This window comes from Nyctibius grandis, chromosome 17 (assembly GCF_013368605.1).
Source record: "Nyctibius grandis isolate bNycGra1 chromosome 17, bNycGra1.pri, whole genome shotgun sequence".
NCBI classification, from domain to species: Eukaryota; Metazoa; Chordata; class Aves; order Nyctibiiformes; family Nyctibiidae; genus Nyctibius; species Nyctibius grandis.
Window position 1 is genome coordinate 3,161,854 of NC_090674.1, and position 26,772 is coordinate 3,188,625.

The 26,772-nt window shown below is 37.6% G+C and overlaps 1 protein-coding gene across 5 annotated transcripts in view; it reads right to left on the reverse strand.

Annotated features, from left to right (window-relative positions):
• PRDM2 (PR/SET domain 2) overlaps window positions 1-26,772 on the reverse strand; it is a 69,858-nt gene that overhangs the window by 13,932 nt on the left and 29,154 nt on the right. For 4 of the 5 annotated variants that reach the window (XM_068414315.1, XM_068414313.1, XM_068414314.1 and 1 more), the window contains exons 7-8: window positions 7,056-7,166; window positions 1,226-5,597 (exon numbers count right to left, since the gene is read on the reverse strand). In XM_068414315.1, coding sequence (XP_068270416.1) covers window positions 1,226-5,597; window positions 7,056-7,166 — 4,483 coding nt within the window. Of the gene's footprint in view, window positions 1-1,225; window positions 5,598-7,055; window positions 7,167-9,076; window positions 9,179-10,581; window positions 10,633-26,772 lie in introns of those variants that run through there. The other variant, XM_068414316.1, reaches the window with a different exon arrangement.

The following is a 26,772-nucleotide window of genomic DNA, read 5'->3' on the forward strand; positions in this document are numbered from 1 at the left end:
AACACTTCCCTCGTTCAACACGCCCTAATTTGGGTATTGACTATGTTAAGTCAAATTCCCATCTCTAGGTCTATTCTGTTATACTGAACCTTTACTTTGCAAATTATTTCCTCAAAATTTTCACCTAGGAGGTCCTCACCACAAGACACGCAAGCTGCGAACAGTTTGGATTTTGACACTTCTTGACAAATTCTACTAGGGGACACTTGTTCTGAAGGAGGCAGCCAGTTCCTCCCCCTCCTCCAGTATCAATTACTTTTTGATAAAAAAAATACTACTTTTGGCCATAAATCTGGTGTTAATCACAGCCATGCACTGCAACTAGCAAAACAAAAAGAACTCTTAATTACCAGTGAGCTTTGTGAAAGTTACTCCGCAAATCAGATACCTATTTCCAAGAATAAGAGGGTAGGAGCATGCTAATAAAAATTATAAACAGTTTTCAAAATATCCTATTGATTTGGGAGACTACATGAAGACGTAAGTCGGGACTCAGGCACGTAGATTAATTTTATTTATTTATTAAAGGATTACCCTTTCTTGTGATTAAAATGCTTCTTCTCAAAAAGAAACAGAACTTTAATTATAAAATTTGTTTATACTGAAACATAAGAACATGATACTTCTAAGAAATTTACATGTTCATGTAACTTTTCTTACACATCATTTCCCTTATATTAAGTATTTAGCCATCTGACTCAATTAGTATGCATATACATTTTTGAAGTATTTGGTCATGGTTTTCTTTTTCATATGACACGCAGAGAATGCTTGTTATTAAAAACCAACAATGCAAGTTATTTTAGTGGGTAAAAAACACAGTCCTGACTTTTAGCTTAGCGAACCACCATAAACTAAATCCAAAATAATTTCGGGCCACCATATATGTTAGATATTAAATACAAGGTCATTGTCTCCAATAACATTAAGTTTAATGACATTAAGTTTATTTGCACTCAAGTACTGATACTTTTTCTCCAGAGTTTTCAATTCAGTTTATAATTAAAGACATTCTCTATACAATGTATTATTTCATGACAACATGACAAAATGCATCAAGTATGTACATCATACCTCAGCGTGACTGAGCTACTTAACCGTGTTTTAGGAAATATAACCCTTTTTTTTTATTTAAGTATGAGCAACTCAAAAAAAGACCAAGAAAATTGGCAAAACAGCAAGCAACGTGTTCCTGTGTTGTTTCAACTTCAAATTAAATGCTTACCTGAAATCTTTTAGTTCTTGCTTTGTACTGCTTTCATCTCTCTTGTTTTCTGCTGCCTCTGCATTTGCCGCCTGCTGTAGGCTTCGTGTAATAGGTCCCCCAATCCTCTCTCTAGATTTTACAGTGAATCTGTCTGCCTTTTTCTTACTTGCCACAGCAGACTTACTTGGCAAAACAGCTTTATTATTCCTTTGTATTCTGACGTGCAATTTCCGGGACGCTTTGCTTGAGATTCCAGAGGAACTGTTCTTTGCGACCCCCTTAGTTTTTTTCCCATCAACATGGGACATTTTGGACACTCTTACAGGACTAGAGTTCCTCAGTGACAAAGATGAATTTGGCTTTTTAGATCGAACAGAAGGTACAAATCTAACGTTTTGTTTTGATTTGAAGGATGCAGAGGGCAGCTGGATTTGTGTAGGTCCTGAGGTTCGTGCTCTTGTCTTGCCCAGGTGAGGCTGCATGCTTTGCATTTTGATTTCTGCATCTGCTGTTCGCCTACGCTGGTTGTTGCCTTTTTCACCGCTCACAGGTGAAGAAGAGCTTGCACTTTTTTTTGAAGAATTCTTTCTAGAGGAGGGAGAGATGGGTTTTTTGGGACAGCTATATGACGCGTGTTTATTCAAACTTCCAATATAAGTAAACTCTCTATTACAGTAGGGGCAGATGTGAGAGTCTGAGTCGGACGGATTATTTCTCAATTCTGCCTTCTGCTGGGCAGATTTCTTTTTTTGCAAGATAGCTTTCTGGACAAGCTGGTTTTTCTTTTTCAATGCACTTATTTTTAGTTTATTTGAGGACATCTTGCTAATCTCAACATTGAAATTAAGTCTTTTAGGCTGACCCATTCGTCTGAAGGCATTCTTTCCAGGGCCAGCTAGAACCACCATGCCATTCTTAGGCTGCACTGTCTGTTTCAGTGGTACTGGATTTTTTTTAGGTGTGTATCTCTTTTTATCACTGGCAGATGCACAGGCCAATATGTGTTTGTGTAACTCAGGCATGTTATCAACACTTTTCCCACATTTTGTACATCGAATGGCAGTAGTAAAAGTCTGGGGAATATTGTGGGTAGTGAAGTTTGTTGCCGTAACTCCAATACCCATAGGATTACGATGGTGATACTGAAATGGAGGTGGTTTAAAGCTTGGGTAGTGTTGATTGAGGCCCATACGAACATCCGGATCTTTAGATTTTACTCCAGAAGCCATTATTTTTATAGTAGTATAAAGCTCTTCAGAGGAATCATTTAGATCTTCATCTTCCTCCTCTTTAGAAGGTTCCAAAGAATCTTCTGGCAGGCTCTGCATGTGCTCCACGTTCGCCTTACTGGGGTCAGTGAAATTCTGGGGTCTCAAAGTCCCACTTTCAAACTCATGGTGTGTGCACTCTTTGTCTGGATGGAGATCCCGCTGATGCTGTTGCAAATTGCACAAAAAAGCAAACTCCTTTTTACAGACGGAGCAAACAAAGATATTTCCTACTCCATGAAGCAGAAAGCGATGTTCCGACAAGGCTGTTTTATGCCTAAAAAGCTGTACACAGAATTCACATTTGAAGGGCCATTCTTCAGCATGAATGGATAAATGCTTCGTTAGGTCTTTAATAGAAAGAAAAGGTGATTCACAGACATTGCACACAAAGCTTTTATTGAATGTTTCCTGCACTACTCCTGATTCACTTGAAGTATGAGGATCTTCTCTTGCCTTCTGTTGTTCGTTTTCAGCTTCTTCCTGTTTTATTACTGGGAGAGTGTTTTCAAGATTATCAGCAGAGGAAACAACAGAAGAAACTACAGAAAGAGGAGGTGGAGATGGAGATGATGAAGATGAAGAGGAGAAAGAGGAGGAAGAGGAGGAGGAAGATGAGGAAGAGAGCGTAGGAGGACCAGGTGAAGCAGCAGAAATAAGAGGTTCAACAGAAGGAACAGGAGATGGAGAAGGAGAAACTGTAGGTGAAAGAACTGGTAGTGGGGACTGGGTAGTCGTGTTAGAAAGCGGCGATGGACAAGAAGAAGTGTTAGTGGCACTAGCAGAGACATCTGGAACTGGTAACGGCATTGTCGGAAGAAGGGGAGGAGGCGATGTAGCAACTGTTAACACAGGTGGGCAGGGCGGTGGGGAAGGAGGATTGGTTGGTGTTAACAAAGGAGGCAGCTGGCACACGGAAGGGACAGCAGATGTCTGTGGCACAGGGGAAACAGAGGAACTCAGGGGCTGAGCGTCAACAGAAGAGGCTGCAGACAGACTGGGATCCACATCAGGTTCTGCCTGAGGCTCCAGGGATGTGCTTGGGCTCGCACTCCTGTTTACACTGGGTGTGCTGTCTGTGGCTGCATCCGTTCCATTATACTCATTCAGCAGAACCTTCTGTAACATGCACGTAGTTGGTTTCTTCTTTTTAACACCACTACAGGTTGGCTGTATGGAATTTTCTTTATATTCCCTAATTTCAGGATCGCTGCAAGGCTTCTTATGCACACTTAAATCTAACACAGATTCCCAGGGAACCTGATTCTTATTTTTGACATCAGACCTTTGTTTCACACCACTAGATAAATCCAGTGGCTGCTGGTTGCACACATTGCCAAAAGTTGGAGCTGCTGTCCAGTCTTTTGATATTTTATAGTCTTCAAAGCAAAGAGGGCTCACAGTCTCTTTTTCCTCCCTTCCAGTCAAGCTCCAAGCAGGTGGGTTGCTGTGGCTTTCTAACTTTGGCATTTTTGAACTCCGAATATTATCATTCCACACAGTTTTTCCCTCACCTGATTTGACAAAGTCTCGAAGCACTGGACTGTGCTGTGGAGAACTGGGAGGAGAGCTGGTCCTTCTTTTAAATCTGCTGGTCACTGGAGGCAAAATAGGTGATGATGTAACAGAAGGTCCTAGTTTAGGGATATCACTTGATGGAGTTATCTTCTTATTGTCCTGTGTCTGAAGAAGCTGTTTTAATTTTGATGACAAATAAACACCTTTTTCTTTATGAAAAGGTAAGCTTTCTGTTGAAATGCTAAGAGGAAGATTTAAGGAACTAGTAGGAGTTATAGGTTCTGGGTCTATTTCAGTTTTTATTTTTGGTACAAGAGGAGGGCTGGCAGTTCTCCTCTTTTTGGATTCATTGCTCCCAGTGCTAGAGGGTTCCTTGGGAGGTTCATTCACGTGTGTTTGCGTAACCTTTAAATTTGAGGAGATTTCCACCGTGACTGGACTGATTATGCAATTTAGTCCATACAAATCTGCCGAGTTGGACTCCATCTGAATCACATCACAATTGCTAGTGCTGCTGTTGGACTGGATTTTACCATCAATATAATAATTTAAATTTTCAGAGATATTGCTGGAAATATCCATAATATAGACATCATCTACTTCACCATCCTCTTCTATTTCTGTACTTGCTATATATACACTCTGGACTGGTGGGGCCTGCTCTATCTGAAGCGGTGGCTCTTCAGTAAAGAATCCTTTTCTTCTGACACCTTTGGGAATAAGATGACGCTCATGAACCCTACGCTGATGCCTCCGCATGTTGGTGTGAGTTCCAAAAACCTTTTTGCAGTATTTGCATGGATGCAATTCTTTGGGCTCCTTATTTTCCTCAGCAAAAGCAGAGTTTGACATTTCTTGGGAAACTTTCTCAGAATCCAAGACAACAGTCTCTTGCACAAGACAGGAAACGTTCAGGTCATCTTTAAGACCATCGTCCACAATTACTTGGTTATCAGCAACATTATCCAAGTGTTGTGATGACGTTAGTGTTAAGAATGGTTTCCTTTTTGGCCCTGCCTCATGGCGTCGCTCATGTCTTCGCCTGTTAATTTGAGTACCAAAGGCTTTCCCACAATATCGACACTTGAAAGCATGGTTAAGAGTAGATATATGGATGTGCATGTGGCGTTCAAGTCCTTGCTTTGTTGTAAACTTCCTCTCACAATGCTGACAGGGAAACATGAATGTTTCCTGAACATCACCATTTGATTCACCTCTCGCTTTTGGAATTTTCACAACAAGTTTCTTCTTTGGAGAGCTTTCTGGAGATTCTTCTGACATACTCTTTTGCTCTTCCATAGAGTCTAACTTTTCTTCACATATCAAAGGCATTTCAGCATTTTCTTTAGGCATATTGGTATCTTCTATCTCTTCTTCATCCTCCTCCTCTTCATCATCCTCCTCTTCATCATCATCTAAATCATCTGATGCACAGTTTATTGCTTCTCCTTGTTTGTCTTCAGTTACCATTTGTGGTTCACTGGCAGGACTGGGGATCACCAGCTTTGGAAGTACATCTTGATTTACCATTTCCTGAATCACAGCTGTTTGTTCCAGGGACAGTACAGCAGAAACAGACGGCGTTTCATCTTCCTCTTTATGACCTGATACACAAAGTATGAAAACAAAAGCATGAGACATTTTTACCAAACACTTCAAAGTATGCTACACCTTTCTTCTACCTTTTCCTCTTAACACAACAAATCCAACATTTATGACCCAAGACAATACCACTACTTCTCACTGTTGCGATTCAGTACTGAGAGTAAAACTGTATTCAGAAATTTCCTTTCTGGGACTTCAGCAAAATGTAGGCAACTGCCTATACTTAACAGAGAATCTTTGGATGGAACATTGTGGCCAAGAAACCCAAAACAGCCTGAAGAGTGCCAGAACATTTCAAGGTAGACTTCAGAACATTTCAAAAAACCTCCAAAAAACTTTCACTGACTTTTCTTATGGCAAATAAGTGTCAGGAAAGTACTGCAACATATATAGATAATGTATAGAGGAAGCCAAATTTGGATTTTGACCATTCTCCCCAAATTATTAACAATAAAACAATCTGGATTTGTACTGTAATGCATAGCAAGGTGTACTTTTTATCTGGCATAGTACTTTCCATTCTTTCTATCAGATTTTCTATTAGCTATTGCCTGAATGACTATTTCCTACGCTTCTGAATCAGAGCCCGCATGCAACTCATTTATTGGTGTGAAGAGATTCTTTATTCACACCTCCGCAGGCTAGTTTTACCTATCTGCTGTCAGATAAATCCATTGCTGATGAAAATAACTTTGCTGCCAATTCACACAATGTTGCATAAGTGGTTGCACGCATAGAGCAAGAAGTTCCTCTCCATTCCCTAGCTGGAGTCTAAGATGCCTGGAACAGTGGTGCGGATAGTATGCAAGCAGAAGGGCAACAGAGTGAAGGAATTGAAGAATTATGGGTCAAAAGTTCCAGAAAAGAAGCTTCAAAGAATGAGTACTTATACAGAGCTTGAAACATTATCAGTTACACTCATAACAGTGGCAAGTTTTATATTCCTGTAAAAAAACAAGACAAAAAACTACATATTTAAAATATCTTTCATGCATTTTTACAAACATACTATGTGAAAAAAGCCAAGTAAATCTATAAACATCATTTGCAGATAATCTTTAGGACAAATATCATGCTTAGCTAGTTGGTGCATTAATACTGTAATTTTTTCCCTTTGACACTGAATTCTGTTACATAGCAATAAATAATGACACTATAACTATGCTCCAAAGACATTATTTTAGAATAAGGACTTTTCTTTGCTCTTCTGTCGTGAAGAGTTTAGATTTATGTCTAAATTTTACAGGGCATTAGTTTTTCCTGTTGTCAGAGTTGTATGTTTAATGATATACTTCTGATATCCAAGTTACTTACTAATAAAAAAGTTCAGGCAAACAATATAAATGTTCACTTTGCTACACTAACATAAGATGCTAACATATTAAACACGACAAAAAATGTCCTTTGATTCAAAGAGATAGTTAGAAGGAAACAAAATCAGATACTTGAGAACTTACCCTCTTTAGAATCCCTCATATCTGCAGAAGTAGAATCCAAATCAGCCTTTTTCTGTTTTGTATCCGCTGCCTTCTTTCCCTTGTTTTTACCTTCCTGAGACTTTTTCTTTCCTGGGGAAAAAAACCCAATATTTATTATTCCTGTTCAACAATTCTAATTTTTTATATTTGAGCGGCAGAATTAAAACACCCAGCTTTAGAATATAACACACTTCTGTAGAAACCCTATTTTCCTGAGGAATATAAATGACAGATCAGCAAAAAGGACAGCATTCAGATAAAGCAGTCAGTCTCTAGAGCCCAGAAGACATAAAAAGTAACGTAACAATGAGCTTCTAAAAACCTAAGACTCCAAAATACTTTACTCACTTTCAAAGCAAGAACAGACTATAATAGAAATGTATTGTCCAGAGTTAACAAGGTCACATCATACAGTTACCCAATACCTTCATATGGCTATTTAATTACTGTATCGCATACAAGTATATGGAAAATATGAAATTTCTTTACATACTATTAATCCTGAATGTTAATTGGAAGACCTTATGAAGTAGAAACCCATAGAGGCTTCTCTACTTGAATGAACATTCTGAATAATGACTTGAAGAGAGTTATAATAAAAATAATGAAGTAATAACATTATGAGAAGACTAAAAGCAGCACGATCCTGACCAACAAGGCAAAGACAGTAAAACCAAATTAGATGGAACCAAGTAACAGTAAAATATAAAAGTATTTCATCACGTCCACTGACAGAAACCAGTTTGCTAATGCTTTCTGTTAGCGAAATAAAGCAGCATGGATTAGTTGCACAGGATGATGAGCACAACAGAGATCAGGGCAAAATGCCATTATGTGAAGACCTAATCAGTGCCGCAAGATGTAAAGACATTGAAAACTCCATTTACCAATGCACTACAAAGTTATACCGCTAATTTTTTTCCATTAAAGACTCAGTCCTATAATATGTAGAAATTATGATAAGGACTGTGTAATAACAAATGAAACTTTAAGGTCTTCCAATTCATTTCATTGCAAAGACCACATTCTCCACACAGAGCGGTTATTTTACATACAACACTGTGGTTGAGACACCAGTCTCCTCTGAAACTTCAGACCTCTACAGACCACCTCTTAGGAACAAGAATTGTCCAGAAGCAGCAACCTAAATTCCTCCTTTGCTCCCTCTAACACACAAAATGCTACTTCTTAATGCACTGACCCTTCCCTCTAATCAGAAGCGTACAGCATAGCCCTAAATCCATTTCTTATTTAGAAGCACATTCTTCCAACTCACAATCCTGTCAACAAGTTCCTCCTTTTTTTCCTTGAAAAAATTTTTCACATCTTGAGCCAAGAAATTAAAATGCCTTTTAAAAATGTTCCTTTCTTCAAACTGAAAATTTCCAAAGTATGCAGCCCCTCCAACAGAACAGATCAGAGTCAGGTCAGCTTTAAAAGGAAATGCTTGGTTTTATTTGAACATTCTATCCTATCTAAGTAATTATCTGTATTTCCTCTCAAGGAGCTCAGATTTCACAGGCTCTCCCCAAATTCCAGTGTGTTTCAGTGTCATGCATGTAATTATCCTTTTTTTTCTTATCCCAGTTTAACAGTTTTTAGTCTGAGAAACCTGACAATAGTCACTCAGAATGAATTTTGTCACCTTTGGAAAATACACATGCACCCTTCGTAAAGTCAACTAACAATTATCTCATAATATCCTCAAATATTGTAACAATCCCTGTGTCTAAACCTGCCATAATGAACCAACACTGGTTTATTTGACAACACAATATTCAACCGTATTTTATACCAAACACCTGCAAGTTACCAGAAGATTTAGTGTATATTTTAGTGTTCACACAGGCATGAGGAGTTGAAGCAATCTTTACCTGACAGGCCACTGAATGTCCAACTTGAACATAATTTTACACTATCAGCACCTCTAATGTTTGTAATTACAACTGGTAGTACCAAGGTCTGAGTCTGAAGGATTTCAAATAAGTTTTCAGAAATACCTGCCAAGCCACCCGAAATCCCTCTTGAAACGTACAGTAACACAACCAACAAACAGTTCCATTTCCAGGTAAAAGGTCTCCATGTAAAATTTCCGTACATTCCTAGGGAATCAAACACACATCACAATACACCTCAGGAGCGACGTAACAAAATGTGTTTAATTGCTAGAACCCTTTAAGAGCTACCAACTTTTTTGCAGACCGCTTATCATTTGAAGACCAACACCAGTATCTTGACTTAAATGACAAAATTCTAGATTCATCTCTCATCTCTACAGGTGAGACTGGAAACAAGAAGGAACAGATTGGTCCACAGGCCCCTCTCATCTGTGCCAAGCTTGGCCACGGTCAGAGACAGTATTTTACTAGACGGTGCAGCACACAATGGTATTGCAGATGAAGTCACTGGGCAATTCTACATCTAATTCTACAGCCACACTGAATTTCATAGCATAATGACAGGTTACTGTAAAAGCCTTCAAACCAAGACCCAATTAATTCTTTCTTATAGCAAGATTAGAAATATATTGTGCTCTTTAAAGTGTGAGGAAAGTATGTAAAAGCAATAACAAAACCACTCATAAGTGCTAAAGTGTGCATATGTTTTCCAAAGTGTCATCCATTTATAGAATATAAAATTTATAGTACCTCAAAATGCAATTATAATCTGTGAAATTGCTAGAATTGCAGGATTTGTACACAAAACTGAGTTACTTAAATCACATACTTCCTTACACTATTGATGGAAAGATCATCTGCAAGTTCTCCTGCTACACTCCAAAAAAAACCCAACAAAACACCAGCAACCTGCTCACTGATACAGCTGGAAATGTTTCATGTTCTTGGCCTTTAAGCATAAACGCATTTGAAGAGAAGATTACTTTAGCACCTACTCACCCTTACTCGGAATAGCGAGCAAAAATACATAATTTTAGGTGTGTCAGATCAATTTTTGACACACATGAACTAGAGATACCAACCGATTTTTGATGTTTTCCTTTTACCAGCTTCAGTTTGTTCATTTTCTAGCTTGCAGCTTTCTTTATAAAGGTTAAAAGAACCTCAAGCACAACAATGACTGTTCCAGATGCATCCATTTCATGGTCCTGAATGTTCAATAGCAGATGCCCAGGAAGATAATGTAATGATACAGTAACAGTACAGTGATACTTCATTGGTATGCTCTCCCAGCTTTCAGGTATCTAGAGTCCAGAAACATCTGAAGATATGTAATAGCTTTTGATAGACTTTCCTCCCTGAGTTCTCAAAGTGCTTTTTAAATCTATGTAAACCTGAAAGATTTGCATCATTTTCATCCTGTGTATTTTCAATGAAATCCCCAATGGTTCTGATATAAAGGATATCGATGAGTAGCCCAAGGTCTGTCCCTTAATTTTCTTACAGTTTAAGACGTCAAGAACTAACAGAAGCCTGCAGGAGGGGGAAAATGTCTCAGAATACAGAACCTGGTGGAAGCCTGAGTATAAGTACACACGTGCACTTACCATCAGGTTCCTGAAGGGTCCTACATGGCTGCTACTGCCAGCTGGATCCTCCACTTGGTCTAAACAAGAAAGATACAGGAATGAAACACAGGGAAAGTGAAATGGAAACAATGACAAAAGAATAAATGAAGGGCAGGACTTAATATATGCGTATGTGCACTAAAAGAATTGCAAAAGAAAGATGCAAAGGGAAACGAATGAAAGAAACAGATGGAAAGTAGCTACTTGTCTATAGAGACAAAGATCAAAAGATGAATGCATCAGTTTTTGTCTTGCAACTTATTTTTTAAATATGGCTCCTTTTTCCTCCCCTCTCCTTCATTTATGTTGTAGATAGGTCAGCACAAGCATTATCTGCCTTTACCCCCTTACAATATGTGTGTAACATATAGCACAAGCGTTGCAATAGGCACTGATCTCACACTACTGCCAACGTCCAGATAATCGGCTGACGCTTATACTGTAGTCCCGCTTATTTCAGAGAAGTTCAGATGACAACAGAGTAAGAATTTAAAAGAGAGAAATAATCTTTATTTGCCCATACTTCATTTTATTGATCAAACCAAGACACCTCAAAACAACCTCCAGTTATCTGTGCTCATATTTTTGCTGTTAACCAGAATACAAATGGAACTGTAAAACCACTGAGTTATTTCTGGTGGGATGGGATAAGCATACTCAGATGCCAGGAGGGAAGAAGTAAAACACAGTCTTTCCATACACTTGGAGCTGAATTCTATAATTAAATATTGCTAAATTGTACAAGATGCTATTATCTTTAATAACCTTTAAGTGCAGCACCAAACATGTTCACAGTTAAGATCATAAAGTAAGAAGAACACTCACATCTGATCTCAAACACTGTTTTGATCACTTACATGAAATATGAAAGACAGACATTTGCCTCCCCAAAAATCTTGGGTTAATAAGGGAAAAGAATTACTGGTATGAGTTTCTGGTATCCCTTTGAAATCTGTAGTCAACAACTAACTGCAGCCCAGTAACACACCGACCCCACAGCCCATCTGTGCTGTTGCTTAAAAGCACCACAGATACCTGCCCAAACCTCAAGTCTCCTGGAAACCAGCGGAGAAGCTACCCCAGAAACCCCCTGAAAAGCATTCTCAGGGCACAGATGAGTGTAGCCACCTTGAATGGGCCCTGGCTAAAGTGAAAAGGACAAAATTGCTGTTATACTTTCACAAACAGTGATCACCACACAGCTTCCTGATGCAAATTACAGTGTAATAATATAAACTCGCTAGTCAAAATCCCTTTGGGAATGGTTCAGATTAGTGAAAGTTTGCATCAATCCCATGCAGTAGTTGCTACTATTCTATAAATCAACTTTTGGGTTTTTTTTCTCCTGTCAAAAAAAAAAAATCACTATTTTGGCATTGGAGAGTATGAAATAAAGATTAAGCGCACATACAAGCTAAAAAATCCTTACGGAAAATTCAGCAGAAGTCAATTGCACGGCCATTTCCACATTTATTCTGATTAATGAATTCTAATATACTGATGCTACTTGATTTTTAATTTGAGAAACAGTTTGCTGTGCACCAGAATTTCTCTGTTCCTGTATCCAGAACACTGGTAGATGTCATGCTTTTCAAAGTAAATTCCTTAAACCTTCAGGCATCTGTAAAAATCTGACAAGCTGTTTGTTCTGGAAGACAGGCTAGAAAAAGTTAATGCCTTTTACACACACAAAAGCCATATCCAAAATAACAGCATAAACTGCTCCAAAAAATTAAATCCAAGTTGTGTTGGCTGGAAGAGCATGAAAAAATGCAGAAACATGTTGCAGTGACTTCTTAGAATCTTGTCCAACTCTGAATGTCATAGCACATAAATGTTAAAGACCTTACATATTTAATAAATGGAACTGATTAAAGACTAAATTAACTAAGCATCAAAAAAAAAGGTATTGAACTCAAAATGCCCATTATGAAGATGTGAATACTGAGGCTCTTCTTTTTCCTCTGTTAGCATTTAAGTGTCTTCATTTTGCTTTTTATTTTTTTTTATTTCTACCATTAGCCACAGTTCACTACATAGGGAAATCTTGTTTACAAAACCTTGCATTATTATCTACCAGCACCTGCTCAGACAGCAAAGCCAAATCATAACCCACTTGGCTAAATAAATGCCAAAATACCTGTGTGTTAAGAGCTGCTTCATTACTGAGAACAGCTAAGAACACTTAACAATTAGGGAAAGCTGGTAGGTATGACATGCCTCATATATATAAATATGTGTATATGAGGATTATTCATATAATCATGGGGATTATAGAAATTTGCTGAAAACATGACCTCAAACCCACAAGGTTATGCAAATATTTTATTTAAACATCTAAGCCAACAGCCACATTTCAAAGTATATACTACAGGTTCATTACAGTTATTCATTCATTTTTGACGAGGGGCTGCATGTTCAGCACTGCAGACTTACACCTCCATCACACTTCTGCATCAAAGAATATTTGACTCACAGCACCCACCATCTCACAGCCTATGGCAATTAAACCACTTTTAAATTGCTGTCCAAAGTTTTAAGTCATCTAGGATAGGTGAGGTTATTCCTCTACACTGTTCAAAATGTCACACTGCAAATTACTGGAGAAAGAGTAAAAATGGTAGAGATAAGTCACAAAGCCAGTAAATATTAGGCTAGGAATAGAAAAGATTATAACCTTGAAAGAAAAAACCTCAACAATTCTGCTTTACTAAAACAAAGTTACTTTATTATGACATCAACTTCCAGTATTTCTTACATATTACTGTTAATACAACAATTTACCAAAGTTCCTTTTAACTACTTGCATTTAAATATTGCTTTGAAACTTGATTAGAGCAAGCTTAGCTGAAAAGCCTCTGAAGTGTACATCTGAACACACACACACTTTATTACCTGGGGAGGGAACGTCTTTTGAACTCAAAAGCTTCCAACTTAACATGAAACAAAACACGAAACCAAAGCCTACCAAATGCTTTGGGGAAAAATGCTCTTGTACTGGCAAGAAGGAATTACTACAGAATCCAACAGGATGCCTCCCAAGGCTCAGATATTCAAGTGCTGCCACTGAACAGCTTTGGTGGTAGACGACTTTTTTCACAGACTGAACTGGTATGAGTCAAGCCAGAAAAAACGTTTATTTTTATTTCATTGTTGGTGTGAGATATGCCATACTAGGAGCATTTTCCAGTTTGGCTGTAGAGATGCATCCCACTCGGTGTGCACACACACATGAAACCCTTTCTAACGCCTCCTGACAAAATTCTTCTCCCAGGTAGGAAGGTACCTATCACTCTGATTCAAAAATACAGACTAAGTAAGACATCATTAACCAGCTTTTCCATTTTCAAGACTAAATCATCCTAAAACTGACCATTAAAAAAAGATGTAAAAGGGGTGCAAAAGCAGCACATTTTTATTCATATTCCAGCAATTCTAAGGGTCAAATTCAAGCCACAGAAGGCCCAGATCAATTTTTGAAACAAATATCTAATTGAAGGGGTTATCAATTAGATCTGAAGGGCTACATAGACAGCATCATTAAGAGGCCTATTTCAACAGTGCTGTCAAGTGTGCATGACAACGTGCAGAAAAGGACAACATTTAAATGCCTTTATTACCCTGTTTTCCTCAATCCATCATTATTATAATGGGTGGGGCATTTTTCTTGCAATACCATTATAAAGTTATCAGATACAACTAGTTTACGTAGGCATAATTTTAAGTACTGTTAAGCAAATGAAACACTAAAATTGACATAAGCTGTTCCACAGAGCGCAAAAATTATCACAACATGATTTTCACTTCTGACCCCTGAGAATCATGAGAATAATTTAGAGCTACGGGAAGATCTTAGTTCTGTATTGTCAATCTGCCCAAATTTAATATATAAAATAATCTTAAAGGGGAAGGGAAAAATACATATAGCTATACTTCTGAAAAAAGTCTGATCTATAGCCAAAAAAAAATGATCTATAGCCAAAGTCCCATCCCTGTTCTACAAAACTGGACATACATCCTATGCTGGCCTCACCATTCTCTGCTGGATTGCTTCCTCCCACAGCTGGGGGCTCGTATCATCCGTCAGGCGTTGTGCTTAGCACAACCCCACCACTGTTCCTGCGACAAAGACTTGGCAGGGCACTGCACTTGAACTGCCTGCGGTCCAATGCCAGGGGCTGCCCACCCTCGTCTTAGTTCAGCTCTCCACATCCTTCCCCTACAGCCTGGCAGGGGAGGCAAAAGCAGTGCACGCACACAGTCTGTCCCGCAACAGGTTCACATGTGTCAAGTGATACTGAAGGTCTCCAGGAGGGATCTTTCAAAAGTAAAAGCTATAGAAGCAAGGTGTCTGAAGAGAAACTGCGTGCCCCATTGTACTAGATAATATATTTTCCTTGCTGTAATTCAAAACTCAATGACCAGCACTGCTACTGCTGTTTGAAGACCGCAGCAGAGATAAACGGCTGCTTGACATCAAGAATAAAAGCAAATGCCAGTGAGCAAAGGTTCTCCTGTAATTTTTTCCAGCAGAACTTGCATCTCCTCTTCCTTGAAAATACACTTTCAAGCTTACAAGTTAGAAGCAGGAGAAAGAGGAACAGAATAAGCATGGCAGACAAGCTTCACAGCAGTTCTATTAACATCAAACTGCCTCTTGTATAAACATATTGCTACACAATAACCATCACCTCACATACAAATAGTAGTTTTTTAATCACTGCATTTCCCAACGGGATTATAAATGTTGCAATAAACTCTCACCTTGGGAAGATATTTCAATACACCTGAAGACAGATGCACATACATCTAACTGTACGAGTGTATTAAAATGTTTGTACCAAGCACTAAATACCCATTTTGCAGAAAGAAATAGAGCAATGCATTTAGAGAGACTGTTAACATGACATTTGCATAACAGATGAACTTGTTGCCATGGAAAGTGTAAGAAAATTCTGAGCGGGGCTATTTAAAACACCAATTTCTGCAAATGTTTGGCAAAGCCTCCACTTTAATGATAGCACTGAAAATTATGTTACTGTACCTCACCACTAACTTCTTAAATTATGTAATAATCAGTACAAGAAATGTTAGCATGGCATCATAGGGTATGCTGTGCCAACATAAAGAAATGATGCAACGGTCTGCAAGAAGCAAAACGGAATATATTGCCATTATACCGAGTTCTTCATGAGCCCAGAAAAGCTTAGCTGAAGCTATTCACAAAATTCAGATAAACAAATAATAAAAATAACCATTTAGGCTGAAAAGTCCTACAAGTGGGAAGCCTATCTTAAATGTGTGGTATTACACCAGTCCACAAAAATTGAAATAGGAATTGTCTCCAGTATTCTTCATACACTTCATGTTTTGTAAAATCAATTATGTACCATCACCCTCTGTAACAGAAAGAGGGGCAAAAAGTAGTTTCTATTATCTGTTTGCAATAGTATGGCACCCACATTTGCAGCATCTCATTCAAATCCTTAACGTTGTGCCTTCTGACTAACCTTAGTATAAATCAGAGGAAGTCTTAAGTTTACAGAGTACAAAGCTTACTCATCCGTAATGACTTAAGTAGCACAGAATGTCACCTAACAATTACAAAGTATGGCAAACAAACATCCACAGGGTTTAACTCTACGCAATTTTAACCCACACAAGAGCTGTGCTGAAACAATTAAGTGTAAATAATTAAACACAGAGCTTTTATCTTAGCAAGACTTAAAAATGTTATTTCTGCCTCTACGCCAGTATTCCTAAAACTAAAATAGCAGATACAGAGCACACAAATATGCAATCAGACTTGCTCTAGAATTCCTCACTCACTCAACGTAGTTGTGTACTTCTACCTCCTACCCTCCCTAATCACACACCGTCCCACCATTCACCACAAATTCCTAGCCAGTCACTTGATAGCTAACCACAGCTACCATTGACACAGCCAACCCATTACAGAAAATATGATAAACATTCCTCTCTGTAGTTATATTCCACTAGCTTTTATTTTGCTAAGTATTAGAAAAGAAGCAGCAAAAGAAATGACAGCTGCCACAGATTTTTCCAGAAATAACTGGTGTTCTCTACATTTAGCCAGTTTTTATGTACAATTCCATTAAAAATAGAGCATCCAAATTTTGTATTTAACTATAAAAAAATCAGTCAAAACCTAAATCTCCACTTCAACTAATATAGGCTTTTACCTGAATCCAGAAAATATTGCTTCTACATTCACTATAGCTCTGCCCAAAATGTTTTTCTGACCCTGAAATGAAGCTAATTAAGAAACATGCATTTTGACAGCATCATTTGCAAGATAATGCAAATAAAAGACCTCACATGACTACTTGTACGACAAAGTTTAAAACTATTACTGTTAGATAAGTCTGCCTTTATCTGTAATAAATAACCCAAATATTTTTCATGGTCCTATTTGGATCACCAAACATTTGAGAGGGTTAGATCAAAAATATCTGGTTTTTTTTAGCTAAGTTATCTTCAAAGATAACTACTAAGGACTTTACCTGCCATTTTGTTCTGCTGTTTGACAAAGCAGGCATGTTCATATTCAGTAGTGGTCATACCAATAAGTGACATTTTTAAAAAAATAAAAAGAAGGACTGCTGAGTCCACATGCAGACCCCAAAGCTAATGCCCTTCCTACACTGCTGATAAAGGCAGTGTTCTGCTATCAAGAGCGATTTTGCTCCACCACACCAAACAGAACTCTCGAAAGGTTACTGAAAACCTGCAATTGCACGGAAGACCAAAAATGCAGTTTATCCAAACGTTTGTCCAGACATGGGCTATGGCTTTACTTGGAGAGTGCAGCTGCACAAGGGCTACAATTCCCAGGAAACAGGGCTGCCTTTGTATCTGACCAGAGCACTGGGATTACTGTAACAGGAGTCTCCAACACTGGGGAAACAAGAGCAAAGCCTCTCACAGATGTAGGATCCGGACAGTGCTGCTACCACCAGATTAAATCTCCCATGGATAAAACTAAACCCCTCAGAACTGCTACAAGGTCACACCATTTTTTATTCACACTGACTCAAATTTGTCCTCTGTTATTCATTTTTACCCAACTAAATCCTTTTGGTTACCATACCTTCAAGATGTCATTTGTGAGACATTTTTCTCCAGCAAAATACTGAAGTATTCTCAGTAAAATCACCTCCTTCTGTTTTACAATGCATTTCATTCCCCTCCTAGGCACACATTTCCAGTTTTCTTTCCTTTAACCTTCTTATTTCTCTTCTTTTTCTTCAGTACAACTTGCAGAGGTAATCTTGACTTTGGGGGATTCAATAGGGAAAACACACATACAGCACACATTTTTATTGAAGAAAATCTTTTTTTAATGTTATCAGCAGCATTCCAATAGATTTGCAATAGATTCATATCTTGCATTTCAAAAAGGGAAAATTACTTTGGAAAACATATTCAGCAGTATCTCCCATAGCACACACTCCTTTATTGCCCTCCTTTCACCAGCGCACTCCGAAGTGCCAAGGTATCAGTTTTGACATGCAATGTGAGCTTGCTTTAAACAAGATTTCTTTTTTCTGTACAGTTTTTTTATTAATAGAATTATGATTTATTAATTTCTAAAATTAATAATTTTATTATTTCTTAATTTCTGTACAGTTTATTATTTACTGCAAGCATAGCATTATTAATTTCCCCGAGCCTTTTGCTCAGACACTAAGAAGAGAAATGAAAGCAAATATGTCAAATGACATGCACTCATATTTGTACAAAGTAAGGAAAACAACATTATTAACAACTTAAGCAGAGATGACAAAGATGGAATTACCAACTACCTACTATAGTAAATATTTAGTGTGTTTCTGTTAGTCCCCATTAAAAATATTATAGCATTTTATGAACTGGGTCTCCAATCTAACAAGAAACACCTTTAATTGTTAATAAGCAGGTACTGTCATGACACATTTGCAGGCATCAAAACTTTGCTTCCCTGCACCTGTTAATTTTGGAAAGACTCATCTCCTTCCAACTTCAGAGTGACAACCCAAGGTCGTATGGCAGAATAGCACTGCAGGTCCTTTCTAATATATAAAAGTAGATAAAGGAGGGGGGTAAACATTACATAAACTCATGATTTTAATGTACAATATAGTCCCTGAATCATTTTTATCTCCTGAGAAATTGTGAAAGATTTGCTTAGCTTTCTCTGCGAAACCAAGTGCTTCATTCACTTCAGCTGCAGCCCACTAGTATCTTCTTAGAGAAATGCTTGTCAGACTTCTCTGATAACAGACGATATACTGAATTATATTTACAACGGAACTCTAACTGTAATGCTCCAGTTGCCCAATCAGTGCATTTCTCGAGATGTAGAAGAGAGGACAACAGCAACAGTTGGCGCTCCTGTTAACAGAGCCGACAACAGAAGTTACTAAATTTATAGTTTGCCCCAAACCAGACGACAGCAAACTAGTATATGCTTAATTTATGAAATCAAGAAAGGTCAATAGGCTCATAAAGCACTACAGGGAATGGCAACTTCCTCCATTTTTCAAATAAAGTGAAAACAAATCCTGGTCAGAGCACAGATGTATTTGACTTCTGCTCAGTTAACTGCTACATTCAAGATTAACCTGTTTAGATCGAATTAGACTTTCAAGTTGTAGAAGTTTTTTGCACACATCTTTTCATAGCATAAAATGTCAACTAGAACAGAATACAAAAATAAAACATCACTGAAAAGTAACTTGGACATTTTCATTTGCAGGCAAGGAACCAGAAAAAAACATAGCTCTGGTATACGAGAGTGGAGAGGCTGGAGGCTGACACTTAACAGTTAAGGATTTGGGAGCTATGAGCGAAGTTTCATGCAAGTCCACTCCAACACAAAGTCCACTTTGCTTTTGCAATCCCTGACAAGGGTCCGTAAGATCTGAAACACTGGACTCTTTGCTCTTTACCTGCAACTTGAAATAGAACACGTTGCAGGAAAGTCAATTTTTTACTCAACTCACTGAAACTTAGTATGACTTACTCCTTGGTAAAAGCCCAAGACAGCTCTAGTATTTGGCAGCAACATCACACACGTTTCCTTTTAAGAGCGTGACTCTATGGCAAAGGTGTGCATTTTAACATTCTCATACAAACTTACTGCTGAAGAGAGGTCAGCTATCATTGCAGTTGAGGAGCTTTACACCAGAGCTTACTACCTAGGCACTTAGTTTCCAATTTCACTGGCAGCAACTCAAGAAGTTTGCATTGGACTTGGTTCTGAATAATGGTGATGCATGAGAAAACTTACCAAGATTTGTACGAATCAAGTCACTTTCAGAAACACTAGATCTTTCCCATTCAACAATCAAATTGTTTCTTATGGACTGCCAAATAAAACAAGATTTGTATTTGACTAGACCCGAGCGATGCATCTGGGTCCCAATGCAAGCTAGAATAGATGTACAGCTGACTACCCATTTCCGTGGCATTTTGCAGTAATAACAATCAAGATGATAGATTTTCAGCTATTACAATATTCTCACTAGAGTAACTTTATGTCAATCATTGCATTAATAATACTGTCTCTTTGAAGTTCTAAAGCATTAATCATAGCCGATTAAATGCTCTTGCAGAGTGTGACAACAAAATTAACTCTTAACAGCAACCCTGGTAAGCTCGTAAGTGCTTCTGAAGGTTTCATCTTAAATAACTTACATGTGCTGATGATCCAAATAAATATTGTGCTTGCTTAGTCCAGGGGAAAAGGTTTATAAAAGGTACGTAAATATTTGCTAGTGAATCTGATGATCAGACATTATCTAATTTCTTAGCTGCAAATGTTGAAATACCAGTGAGTCTTATTTCAATAACTGTTAAACCCAAGCAAAAACTTAGACTGCTATAACATTTCCTTGAGGAACTTGACACAGTGAGTGTAGGCCAGTGAGAATTCCTCAGAACAAAGTAATTCTGTCAATCTGTCAAGGCTTTTTGCAGGAATAACAAAACAAATTTGAAGGTTTGATAGATTAAAAAGAAATCAAATACACTCTGGTCTGACAACTGTTTTTCCTTTTTGTTCATTCAGAAAATGTACTAAATAGTTAAGTAGTTAAATATAAAATTACTTTGATACTTTGCAGTTTCATAATGCAGTGACATGAGAATCTTGAGAGACTTTACAAACACGAATTACCTTACAAAGTAAGGAGATCTCACAATTAAAGAAAACTGCTCTCAGCCACACACACAAATGGAGTCTGCCTCTCTTGACGCAGAATTATGGCAAATTGTAATAAAAACAAGCACTAAAAAAGTTTAGTACCATTAATGAAACAGAATCAATACGAATAATATTGTTCAAATGTTTTTTAAAAGATGAAGCATAAAAAGAAAATATCTAGAGAAAGGCAGAAAAAATTAAGATGTATGGAAGATTCTCATTACAAGGAGAACTTAAGAGCCTTCATTAAATTAAGACATGACTCAAGCTAGAGATAAGAATACATTGAAAGTCAATCATTGACTTTACCTTTTATCCACTGTAAAAGCCAGAGTCTCCAACTATAAAACAAAAAATGAAGTAGGAGATTGCACAGGAGGGTAAGGAAACCATACAAAGAGCAATAGTGTCTGCTAAACCCTTAATTTAAGGTGAGACAGCACAAAGGGATTTAAGAAAGGATTATTCATGTGAATAAAAGTCATCCAGATTCAAACAAGACAGCAAACTCAAATACTTTATTATAGGTAAGGCAGTCAGTAACTCATTGAGTTTGCTCTCTTGCATGCTATAAGCTACAGGACAATTCTAAATCACAGAAAAGGTCACTTGAGGGAATAAAAAAAGAAAAGCACTTGTTTCACTCGGGGGAAAAAAAAGTGCCTATTCTCCTGTTCTGCAGGAATTCATCCCCTCCTATTTTTGAACACAATCTCCAAATCTATTTACCTCAAAGCTCTTCCCTAAAACAGCTATCACCAAACATTCTCTGCATCTTCCACACAGAAGCATCTTAACAGTTCTGTGCTTCAGAGGGGAACATTCTAAGGAAGTTTTGGAAAATCCTAATACAATAAAATATTTCTGCAAGAAAAGTAATATTTCAATATTTCAATAGAAACTTAGTAACTTTTAACTTACTTTCAGGAAAACTAAAAAAGTATTTTCCTAAGAAAGGAGGAGAATAATCTCAAAATACACCAGCTTAATTAAAAAAAATTAGCAGTGGAATACCAAGCTTCTTTTCTTCAGGTCACTCATTGTTTCACAGCTAAACCTGATCAATAAAAAAAATTGATTAAGACTGGAAAGCTGTCTGGTGCCTTATTTCATTTCCCACTGTGGGTTATGTAACTGAAGACAGCATTAGAAATTTGCTAGGAAATGCTGCAGCTGTGGTCTAGATGTATTTTATTTTTTTAACTTGTAAAAAAAATAGTATAAGGCAGTGTGGTTGAAAAGAGCAAAAGCATAAAGAAAAATATGGAATCTGAATAACCAAATAAAATATTTTTATTATGTTAGACATAAATATACATTTGCTCTAACCAAAACTAAGTTAGCAGCTAGAAACACGCCAACTTGTCACAATCATGAAGGCCATATTATTTTAAGCTATTATTTTATGTTAAGGACAAAAACCCACAGAGATAAAGTAACAGAGAGAGTATGCAAAGTGCTTGTAGTACTTGTTTTAACAAAGATCTGATAATCAGCACTGAGTCCTGACACTGCATTCCTGACCGACTTCAGACCCTTTGCTAAACTCTTAAAAGAAGTTCTGCTTCCTTAGTGGCATCACCAGTCAGGAGCTTGTGTAGACAAAGCTGGGGGCCCCCGTACGCCAAACATCAGGATGTCTGATCCCACGGCTAGTACGAACGCATACCGTGACACCCTGATAGCTGTGACAGCCCCAACGTGGCCAAGAGAGCACACCGAGAGGATTTCCATTACCGGCTGCACATGTGGAAACTTTTAAAGGGAGTGTATACACAATAGTACATCTGAGGCTTAGAAGAAACAAATCCTACAGCCTTCCCTAACCTTATAATTACAGCACATAAGTAAACAGGTTTCCCAATGTTCACATAAATATGATACAACCTGACTAAAGCTAAAACACTGATATAACCTAGGAAATATCCGCATGTGCTACAGCCTCATATTTCCAAAAGTTTATCTTTAGAAATACGGAGTTTAAGGGGTCAATAAATGCAATTTAGTGCTGAATTACCTCTGAAACGAAGGCTTATCTTCTCCTATTCTTAAACCCGTAGGCAGGAGCAAGGCTGGAATGAATCATCCCAACTTCATTCTGCTGTTTGGGAAAGCTCAGAGCAGCAGCAGCTATCATAGGAACTGGGGGCGTTGCTGTAGAAGTGAAGATGGGAATTTAAAGTAATACAAGTCTCCTATTCAAAGAGTCCCATTTATGAGGGATAAAAGAAAATTTCTGCTGGTTAGAAGACCTCAAATATATTAGATATTCAGCAGATAGAAGCTGCCACGAGAGACACAGTTCCCTTGACATCCCAAATGCAGTTTTTGAACTGAAGTCATGTAATTCTTCTTGTAAATCAGTGTGATTTAGGGAAATCAAAGCAAATTTCATTTTAAGGTTTTGTTCCAGGTGATCTTGTTGACCTTCTCCTTCCTCTCTCATCTTTTCCCAGTCATTGGCTAAGAAGATTTGAATCCTTCAGTTCCTAAGTTTTTCATTACATCTATTGGAGAGAGAGCTTAGATAAGAATATCATTTCATTATATCCTCGCTACAATGTACAACTTACCAAACTTTAACATCCTTCTATGAGCTACATTCCAATTAATACACAATCATTGCTCTCACAAGCTCTTTTCTGTTGGGAAATAAATGTTTAAACTTATTCCAAGTACAAGTCTAACCAATAAATTCATGTAACTTAAAAATCAGACAATCAGGGCATCATTTGGCCATGATTTCCATGTGATGACATCCAGATGGCAATCCAAGGCCTACCTTTCGTAAACAGGATGCATATTTATGTGACTCTCAAGTACAGCTAATTATTTGGAACTAAGTGAGAATGCCCATGAAAGTATTAACAACAAAAACCTGCAAGGATTTCTACTATCGCAGAATTTGCTTGTTTCATCTTTACATTCCCCTGTTCTGCAGCAGCGATTTGACCCTGTTTCAGCAATAGTCATGCTTACAGACATAAGAAAATCCAGTGTAACTTTTATTATGACAGCACTGATTTAGAATCTGTGAAGCAGAAGCCTAAAGTTGCACTTTGCATTCAGACTGATAAAAACCAAGGCATAATAATTATTTATAACAGATCATAATTGGTTCATAATTCACTCAGCTTAATCTCATGCTATCTCTAGGACAGTATTATTTACTAAGAGTTACCCTATAATTCATGCTCTCCCTGAAATCTGATTAAGAACGATGGGAAATAGCAACAGTAGAGCCATAGCAGTAGAGCCATTTAAGGTAGTAAAGTTTTAAAAGATTTATTAGCAACGGTTTGAGACTTTAAAACTGTAGTACAATAAATAATCACCGGGGGCTGTCCAGGATATAGGTGAGCCTGATTCAGGTGTTTTGCCTGCACTACGACAGAAGACTCAATTTTAAGAGGTCACACAACTGGGTTTTTTTTTAAGAGGTCATTTGGTTTCATGACAGACTCCCACTCGAGTTGCCTTACGCAGCATGTGCTTTTGGCAAAATGAAATTACAGACTGCTTTTGCCCCCCTCTTGACAGCTGACTTTGTACAGAGAGAAGATAGGAAAGAGGCACACGCAGTATTCAGTCCAGACAATAGTATGAATTATGCCACTGGGGTTTGCTGCCTAGATAAAGTGATAAGTGGAACACAGCTAAGACACAAACACAGCTGAACAGCACAGCATGGAACCACTACCATAGAGATATAAATAAGCACAGGAGAAGTAAAACATTGCCCTCTTCTCCCTCCCCAAAAAAAGGTTTTTTTCAAAGGTATTATTCACAAGCATGTAGCAAACTTTCATCCTGTGTTACATCCGTATCTTTCTTCCTCTGCGAACAGACTTTTGATCTGCCACATAATCCATGACAGAAACTGCCTAGGTTATTTTAGCTTTGTTTGATTACACTTTGGAGCCTACTCAGCACCTTAAAGCAGATTATAGTTTGATAAAACCACCGGATATTTTTATGTATGAACTTTTTTTTTAAATACTTTTATGTAGTTAGTGAAAAGTTACTTCTGAAAGGAAGACTGAGTCTGAAGCCAGAGACTCCAAAAGAGTAGTTCTTGAAGGAAACGCTCATCTTCCATATTAATGTTTACTACTACATATTAATACTGTCATAAATAAAGGAAGAAATGCCCTGATAAGAGAAAAAAAAGGTCCACACTACTGCTCTAATGGACACATGAATTCAACTGTGAAGTCAAAGCCAAGCTGTTGTCTTCTTTTCCTTAGAAAGGGAATTAATGAAAAACCTTGTGCTAATGCATTTGATTTGAACAAATTTCCCTACAACCTTGGCAGGCAGAACAGGAGCGTATTAACTACAACTTGGGAGAAGCAGATGATAAATGCTTAACAAATAAACGAAATTTCATAAAGTACAAAAGTAACAAAAAATGTATTAGATCATTTTTCTGCTAGTTGTTGACCATGCACTGGCTCTTAACCACGCAGTAAGCCTGTCAAAGATAACAACAGGGCTTGGCTCTGATAAAAATGTTTGATGCTACCCAAGTTCATCAAGTTGGGTTTTCTTTGAGGGGGGTTGTATTCCTCCCCTCAATACCCTTTTATCCTACTAAATTATTTCGAAATCTCAAACGCACTCATCACCTTAGCAACAACATGCAATGTTTCAATGCATAAAAATAGATTAGTAAGAACTGCCTCTTTTCCTCAAGGACTCCGAAGCTACTGCGCATGGTAGAAGGAAGATGTAAAGGATTTACTCCAGCTATGAAAACCTACGACCAAGCAAAGCAGTAACTACTGAACATTAACACCTGGGAGATGTAAAGTATTTTGAATGCAGACTACAAGAACAAAAAGATGCAAGATATTGAACTGCTGAAGAAGCTGTGCAAGTAAAGAGCAGGGGAGTTTTGAGAAACGTGACTGAGGCATAACCAAGATGCCACCTTCTGCAAATGGTTAGAGAAGACTGGTACATCGAGGAGAATGCCAGGTGCCATCCTAAACACGCTCTAAAGGAGATTATGAACCTTGTGTCAGTAATCGCTTGCAAACAGAGGTCAGATCAAGGTCAAGGAAAACCGTTCAATCTGTACTTTGTGTCGACCCTAGACTTGGTCAGCTGTTCATTCTTAAATGTCATCTCAACTTTACAAATTTAGTAAGGCCTACCTCTTATGGTAAGGCAGTCTGAACTGACAGCGTGTGAGGACTTATTCAGAAACAACGAGTATTCCTACTGCAATATGAAAAGTTTTACAATAATGAATGCTTTGACTGGGCAAAACACATCACATTTTTAATACCTGTGAAAAGGTCACCTTTTCTGATATAATCAGAGTTCATTAAAAAAACTGCAGAAACCAGACCATCTGTCGAATGTTAGATATCTTAACTGTCCAAGGACAAGGCTTAAGATGCATTAAAAATTCAAAAGGATACTTGTTTTACTGAACACAGAATAATTATGAGCTATTTAATAACTGCACGTTTTGAATAACTAACTTATAATACACTTCTCAAATAAGGTCTTGTCTAGTCATTTCTAAGCTATTAAACTGTCAGTTTCCTTTTCTGGAAAATGTGTTTCTAAAGGACACACTCATTCACAGTTGTTTAAACTTGGCAGTTCTTGTTTAGTTCTATTTTCTCCTCAATGTGTAAGACGACAACCTGCAACACAGGCCAAAATCAAGTTTATAAAAAAAAGAATTAGTTGATCTGTTTAGGCAGCTAATAAATTGAAATTTCACACCCCTCTGGAGGAGCTACTCTCTAGCAAGTTTCTTAAATAGGTATTTAACCTAAAACATTACTATGTACTGACTCCTAGTTTTTCACATGCATAAAGTTAAGTCACAATATCTTTCTCCTCCCTTCCCCTTTTTATCATATAGTTAGATTTTTTTTTAAATTACTTTTTAACCCTGCTCATCACAATTTCCTTTATTTTCCCATAAAACCTAACCTCAGGGC